We start from the raw sequence: 7,752 nt of genomic DNA, 5'->3' as shown, positions 1-7,752 counted from the left end.
ATATTGCTATCGTTACTTGCAAAAATCTAATCACATATAAAAAATCAATAGGTGATCAAAATGCATTAAAAGATCGCTTCATAAATAAAATTCCGGGACTATATCTTGATCCGCTCCCGGATCTTCCACAGGTTAATTTTAAGCAAATGTATATTGATGATCGCATCACGCCGAGCGATAAAGAATTTATTTTAGTTGTTTTATACAAGTTGTATGCCATAGGTCATGATGTGTATGAAGCTGTTACATCGCCCGATGTTGATGTGAGTGAATTCATCGATGTCATCATAAATAGCATCGATGAAGTTAAAAAACATATCCCGCGATGTGAACAAGCTTTTCAAAAAATTATTGATAGCGTTGATCTACTGAAGAACAACTTTAACGAATATTACAAAGATTACACAACTAGCGGTAATCCTACAATCATAATGGAAAACTTTGTGCTTGATGTGTCGAAAAACACAGACGCTTCAGCGACAGTTACCGCACAGTTTCGACGAATTATTTCTCATTATCGCAAACTTGCGAGTCAGCACTCATCAAATCCAAAACTTCAAAGTTTATTCAGTCAAGTTGATGCAAACTTTCAAGAACTCGAAAAAAGAAGTAAACAAGCGGATGAATTGATTGATTTGAGCGATTCGAGTGATTCTGAAAAAGCGACACCATCTGCGCGTAATCGTCGCAGAAAAGCCGCAAGAGCACGCGCGCGTGCGCAAGCGCAAACATAATATATATGCGGTAATAAAATTATTTATCTTTTAAGCATAATGGAGATACGTATACCGCAACAGCAGACAACATTGTTCATCGCTATAACTTTTGTGCTCATCATGATGTTCATCATCATGAGCCCAGACGCGATGAAAAATATTATTATTATCGGGTTATTGATCACCATCGTTTGGATAATTTGCGGTGGTCGAAGTCCTAAGTTTGACAATCATAGTCACAACTATGACAATCATAGTCACAACTATGACAATCATAGTTGCAGTTATGAGAATTATCCAGGTGCAATCCTCGACGGAGATAATCATATTGCATATCAATCATTATCGCGCAACAACGAGAGTCATGCAACTCTTCGCAAATGTGACATTGACCCATATATTCGCGATGAACTCGAAGAAGAAGAAAATATTCCTTGGTGGGGACGACACGAACACTAGTGCTTGCACTAGTGCTTGCACAAGTGCTAGTTTGGCCAAAACTTTGAAGCCCAAGTGCTCCCTAAAGTGTACCCGCATATATCGACGATTATATCGCTCTCTCTTCCATACCAGTATGGTTTATTAAAAAGGAGTCCGATCATCGTTTCGATAATTTCCCAGCCGATACCAACAAATAAAAACTGTAAATGTTGATCGGGAAATAAAACCCCAAGAAGACCGAAGAACATCAAATGAGTAACACTCCAACCATTGATATTTTGACTGAAAATATGATAATTTTCAAGATAATCGTTATTTTTTGACCATCCGATAATGTATCCATAAATGATGATCACGAGAATACATATTATATAGATCACTATGCATGGTACTATAATACCACAAATGGTCCGATTAGCAAACATAACGAATTTTGAATAATATTTATTATTTCAATAGATATTGAAAAAATGAGTAATATACGTTTTTATTGTACGACAGGAACATGTAATAAAAAAGCAGAATTTGGGCCTGGTAAAGAACCCATAAGATGTAAAAATCATATTGAAATCAATGATGAACGTATTCAGATCAATTCGAATAAAATATTATATATACCTAAATGCGTATCATGTGCACAAGATGCTACACATGGTAATATTATCACAAGAACTGTAGTCCATTGCAAACAACATGCATCAGCTAATGAAGTCGACGTATCATTATATCGATGTACTGAAGAAAATTGTTCATACCCAGCGAATTATGATTTTGAAAACCATTTAAGTTATATTTCAGATTTTAGGCGATGTTTCATGCATAAAATTAAAGATCAAATTAATATAAGAATTATTAATATATGTTCGTATCCTGATTGTAAAGTATATAATCCATGCTATGGATATATGGAACCGCAAAAATTACAAATCAGATGTGCGGCCCATAAAATGATAGGTCAAATCATCGTAATTAAAAATATTAAATGCGAATTCGATGATGTATGCCCAAATATTCCGACTCATGGATATTTAACATCCTTAAATGAACGAACGCATTGCGAAAAACATAAATTACCAGACCAATACGATCTAAAAATTACAAAAAAATGTAAATATAAATATTGTTTGTCTCCCGCAATATACGGGAAACCATCATTAAACGCACTCAAACACTGCGAAATCCATAAAATATACGGTGAAAGTTTAATGTATTTATGTTCAGTCATCAATTGCAAATCGATCGCATATTTCGCTCCTATCGGAAAAACAGGTGTACATTGTTTGACTCATAGAAAAATATTCGAATTTGATACCAGGATATATCAAAAATGTTTCGATAAAAATTGTCAAAACCTCGCAACATATGGTCCGCCTTTTAAACGACCAGGCATCCATTGCGTGGAACATAAATCAAAAGATGACGTAGATGTAAGTGGTGATAAATGTCTTGTAAATCAATGTACAAATATCGCGGGATATACATCTGCCGGTTAAAAATCAGTAGCGACACATTGCTATAAACACAAATATAATGGTGTATTTGTATTATCTATACATAAGTGTATTGTTAAAGAATGCGATGCGATTTCCGAATATAAAGATCCGCAGTCAAATAAAATTATTTATTGTTCGATCCATAAACAAGAAAAATTTCATATAAAATCACAGATATCATCATGTCAATATTGTGCGAGTACTCCCTTATACGGTTATAGGTATGAAAAAATAACATGTTGTCGCATCCATATAAAACCGGGAATGGTTTCTAGGGTCAATTCTCGATGTCAAATCAAAGGATGTACAAAAAATGCAACGATATTCTTTGATTATAATGATAATAATCCGCTTTACTGCGAATATCACACAATCGAATTGATATATACAAATTTATCTTGTATAAATATTTTAATTAGTTCAAAATCGGGGATATTATATGAGGAATCATATGCGAAAAATTTGAGCGGTGAAAAGTATAACGAATATATGCATAGCGTCGTTAAACGAATCGAAAAAAATAATGTATATTTTATAAAAAATAATTTTATTTATTCAGATGATAAAACGTTATAGTTTTATTTTTTATAGTAGTAAAAAATGAATTTTATATATATGATGTTATTAATTATAAAAAATGAATATATGTGTTAAATGTAAATTAAAAAAGGGTAATTACCATTATCCCAATGATATAATATTATTTTGTTACTCTTGCAAAGATGATAAAATGATTCGATCAACACTATGTAATAGTTTAAATTGCAATTATACTGCTGCATTTATGTGTGAAAATAAATATTATTGTAAAAATCATGTACCCGATAACGGAATAAATCTTACGACCGGATTAAAACCTTTACATAAAAGAACAAGAAATAAATATTGTCATACAAGCAGGATGTGTGATTATAAAAAATGTAAAATAACCGGAAATTATATCATTGATAAAAATAAATATTGTGCGACACATGCCCCACTTGGTGCAAAACATCGTTCAAATAATAAGACACCTTTAAGACAACGAAAACGCCATATAATTGATGAAAAAATAAAAACACAAGAACTTATCATGGAGGATAGAAAAATTAATTATGATGTAAATAATAAATCGTAATTTTTTTATCACACGGCACTGCAATTACAGACGAATATTATTTTGTTAAGGGGTGCGAATTTTGAATTATATTTATTATTTCGATAGTTTCAATCATTGAAAAATGGATAATAAAAATTTTTATTGTACAGTACCATTATGTAATAAAAAGGCAATATTCGGATATAAAAAAATACCAGAAAGGTGTAAAAATCATGCTAAATCATATGATAGAAAGATTTGTAATCCAAATTTTTTAAATATAAAAAAACATCATACCAGATGTTTATTATGTGCAAATTATGCTACACATGGCAATATATTTTCAAGAATTGCTCAACATTGTTATCGACATGCAACTTTTAACGAAGTTGATGTATTAAAATACAGATGTAATGAAAAAAATTGTTTGAACCCAGCAACATATGATTATATTATTTTATTAGATATGATATCTGATTTCCGACGTTGTTTCGAGCATAAAATGATCGATCAAGTCAATTTAAGAAAAGCTGGTGTATGTACATTTCCGGGTTGTAATTCAAAAAATATATGTTACGGATATATGGAACCATATCATTTACAACTTCGGTGTATATCCCATAAATTGATTGGCCAAATTATCGTTATCAAAAATACTAAATGTATATTTGATGATGAATGTAAAAATACGCCAATGTATGGATATTTATCATCAAATGAACGAACACATTGCGAAGTTCACAGATTACCAAATCAATACGATTTAAGAACTACAAAAAAATATATTAATAAATATTGTTGATCACCCGCAATATATGGAAAACCTTCAATAAAAAAAGTCAAACATTGCAAAGAACATAAAAACCCTAATGAAACAATAGTTACTATATGTTCGTATAAAAATTGTTTATTAAAGGCATATTTCGCTCCCATAGGGGAAATGGGTATGCATTGCATAAATCATAAAAAAATATTCGAATTTGATACTCGAATTTATCAAAAATGTTTGAACGACATTTGTCGAAATCTTGCAACGCATGGTCCGCAATCTATAAGACCTGGTATTCGTTGCGTCATTCATAAAGAAAATATCGATTTTGATGTGAGCGGCAATATGTGTCTTGTTTATAAATGCACCAATATTGCGACTTATTCGAATGCATATAATGAATCTGTCGCGACGCATTGCTATAAGCATAAAACTAGTGGTGTATTTGCGTTATCAATATATAAATGTATAATTAACAATTGTGGCTTATTCCCCGAATATGGTGATCCTCAACTGAAAAAAATCGATTATTGTTCGAAACATAAACAGGAAGGAATCCATGTAAAAAAACAGATATTAACATGTAAATACTGCGCCTTAACACCAATATATGGTTATACGGTTGATAATATTACATGCTGTTATATTCATATAAAACCGGGAATGGTTTCTAAAGTTGACCCTTGTTGTCAAATTAATGGATGTACTAACATCGCGAAAATATTCTTCGATTATAATGATAATTATCCGCGTCACTGTGAAGATCATACAATCGATTTAATAAATACAAATATACAAAATATAAATATTTTGATAAGTTCCAAAAATGGCATACTATACGAGAAATCATTTGCCATAAAATTAAATGAAATAGATTATAATTCCTATATTAGAACAGCCATAAATCGGATTAAAAATAACAATAATATATATTATATACAAGATAATTATATATTTTTGATCGATGCCGATAAAATCAAATAAATTTTATTTTTTTATTTGATTTAAGAGTTAAAAATTTGAATTTTTATATTATGATAGTATTAGTTTAAAAATGGGCATATGTGTTAAGTGTAAAAAAAATAAAGGAAGTTATCATTATCCTTATAAACAAGAATCATTTTGTTCATCTTGTAAAGATGATGGAATGGTTCGTTTAAATAATATGTGTAATTATTTAAATTGTAGTTATGTTGGATCTTTTAAATATGAAAAAAAACATTATTGTAAATATCATGCACCTGATGGTGCAATAAATCTGAGGACTAAAAAAATATCTTATCATAAAAGAAAACGAGATAAATATTGCCATAGAAGATATAAATGTGATTTTGGACCTTGTAAAATAGCAGGACATTATATATTAAAAGGGAAAAAATATTGTGCATCACATGCACCAGATAATGCAATAAATCCTGAAACAAATAAAAGACCGTTAAGACAAAGGAAAAAACCTACAATTGATGAAAAGATAGAAATAAAAGATTTTATTATATTAGTAGAAAAAATTAATATTAATGTAAATAACGATAATGATGGAATTACCGCATATATAGAGATGATAGGAAATAATATCGGAACAGAAGAAATACATTATTACGATGATAATTTATAATTTTTTTAGCTATGTATTGATCGCGGCATCAAATTTGAATATGTTTATAATAAAAATATTGTTTACAATGGTGAAATGTAAAAAATGTAATAATATTGCCGAATATGCTTATATTACCGATGGTAAACGCATTGTATGTGGAATTCATTCGAACGAAAAAATGGTATACGTACCATATGTTAAATGTTATGAATGTAAGTCACGAGCTGTATATGGTATAAAATATGAAACACATTGCAAGAAACATCGAAACCTTTTAATACATAAAAAAAATAGATAAATGGAAATGCAAAGAATGCGAACTACCCGCGGTATATGGAATAACAAAAAGAGGGCCATATATGGCGTGCGAAACACATAATAGACCCGAATATGTAAAAGTTACAATAACTAAAAAACCTCAAAATAAAAGACAAAAAATATTTTGTGATAATTGCTGTTCCATAGCTAAATTTCTCAACCCGACCACGCATAAAAAATTATGTCGAAGTTGTGTAAATAGTTCTTGCCGTTTATTAAAAAGAAATAATATTTGCATTGAATGTAATATTGTGAGCGCAAATTATTGTATGCCGGATTCTAAAATACGCGTTTATTGTTCGAACTGTAGACCGAGTATTATATATTTACCTTATTATTCATGCGAATTTAAAGGATGTACAAATAGCGCGGTTTTTGGAGACGAAAATAATAAAACAGCAAGATGTTACGATCATCGTAAAGAAATAGAAATCTATTATTATGGAAAATTAAATGAAAAATATAAATATATAAATATATAAATATATAATACAATATATTATTGTATTATATTATTATTTTTTTTAATTTTGAATTATCACAAGGCTATTCCGACTTTATTTGGTCCATATAAAAATGGTCCAACTATTTCATGTCAAGAACATGCAGAAATAAATTTTGTAAATGTTAATAATATATGTTGGTATAATGGTTGCAACGCAATTCCTTTATTTATTTTGCGCAATAAATATGATAATACGGAATATTGTCTTAATCATGTTCCCGATCATGAACTATTTAAAAAAATATATATAAAAACTAAATGTAGTTTCGATGTAAACTGCTTTTATACCGCAGCATATGAAAATCCTTACGATAATTCAAAGGTATGTACAAAACATAAGCGAATAGATGATGTGCGTTTAAATAAAAAAATATGTTTGGTATGCGGCATATTAAATCCGAAATATCGGATGCCGGGTTCAAATATTTCTACTCGATGCGGTAAATGTAAAACTCCCGAGTATAAAAAACAATATGCATGTGAATTTATAAATTGCGATATTATGGCGAAATATGGACCCGTTTGCAAAAACGGAAATATAAAAAGATTGCGATGTTATAAACATAGACAGCCCGACGATATGACAAGAAAATACAATTACGTTTTATCATCACATGTACAGAATAAAATAGATAATAATGAATATACTTTTGATACGAAAATTGATGATGATGATTTTGTGAATTTCGGTTTGCTTGAAGATTGTGTCGATTTAAACAATATAAAATTTGATAATTTATTTGATTTTCAGTAAAATATTAATATTTTTTTGAATAAATTGCGCATGCCACATAACATTAATATTAAAAATGCTTAAATACCGAAAATGCAATAA

At 29.6% G+C, this 7,752-nt stretch overlaps 2 protein-coding genes across 2 annotated transcripts; both read left to right on the top strand.

Annotated features, from left to right (window-relative positions):
- Positions 1-1,627: 1,627 nt before the first annotated feature.
- LOC136078892 (uncharacterized) lies at positions 1,628-2,650 on the top strand. The gene has a single exon (XM_065794709.1). It carries the CDS (start codon positions 1,628-1,630, stop codon positions 2,648-2,650), a length of 1,023 nt encoding a protein of 340 aa, XP_065650781.1.
- Positions 2,651-3,870: 1,220 nt separating this feature from the next.
- On the top strand, positions 3,871-4,530 carry LOC136078891 (uncharacterized). The gene has a single exon (XM_065794708.1). It carries the CDS (start codon positions 3,871-3,873, stop codon positions 4,528-4,530), a length of 660 nt encoding a protein of 219 aa, XP_065650780.1.
- The last annotated feature ends 3,222 nt before the right edge of the window (positions 4,531-7,752 follow it).

Source organism: Hydra vulgaris, chromosome 03, assembly GCF_038396675.1.
Source record: "Hydra vulgaris chromosome 03, alternate assembly HydraT2T_AEP".
NCBI classification, from domain to species: domain Eukaryota; kingdom Metazoa; phylum Cnidaria; class Hydrozoa; order Anthoathecata; family Hydridae; genus Hydra; species Hydra vulgaris.
Note: the sequence above shows the minus strand (reverse complement) of the source record. Positions and strands in the feature narration are given on the sequence as shown.

What these genes read in the sequence shown, in the direction of transcription:
- LOC136078892 (XM_065794709.1), top strand. Translation starts at nt 1,628, where the DNA reads ATGAGTAATATACGTTTTTATTGTACGACAGGAACATGTAATAAAAAA.
- LOC136078891 (XM_065794708.1), top strand. Translation starts at nt 3,871, where the DNA reads ATGGATAATAAAAATTTTTATTGTACAGTACCATTATGTAATAAAAAG.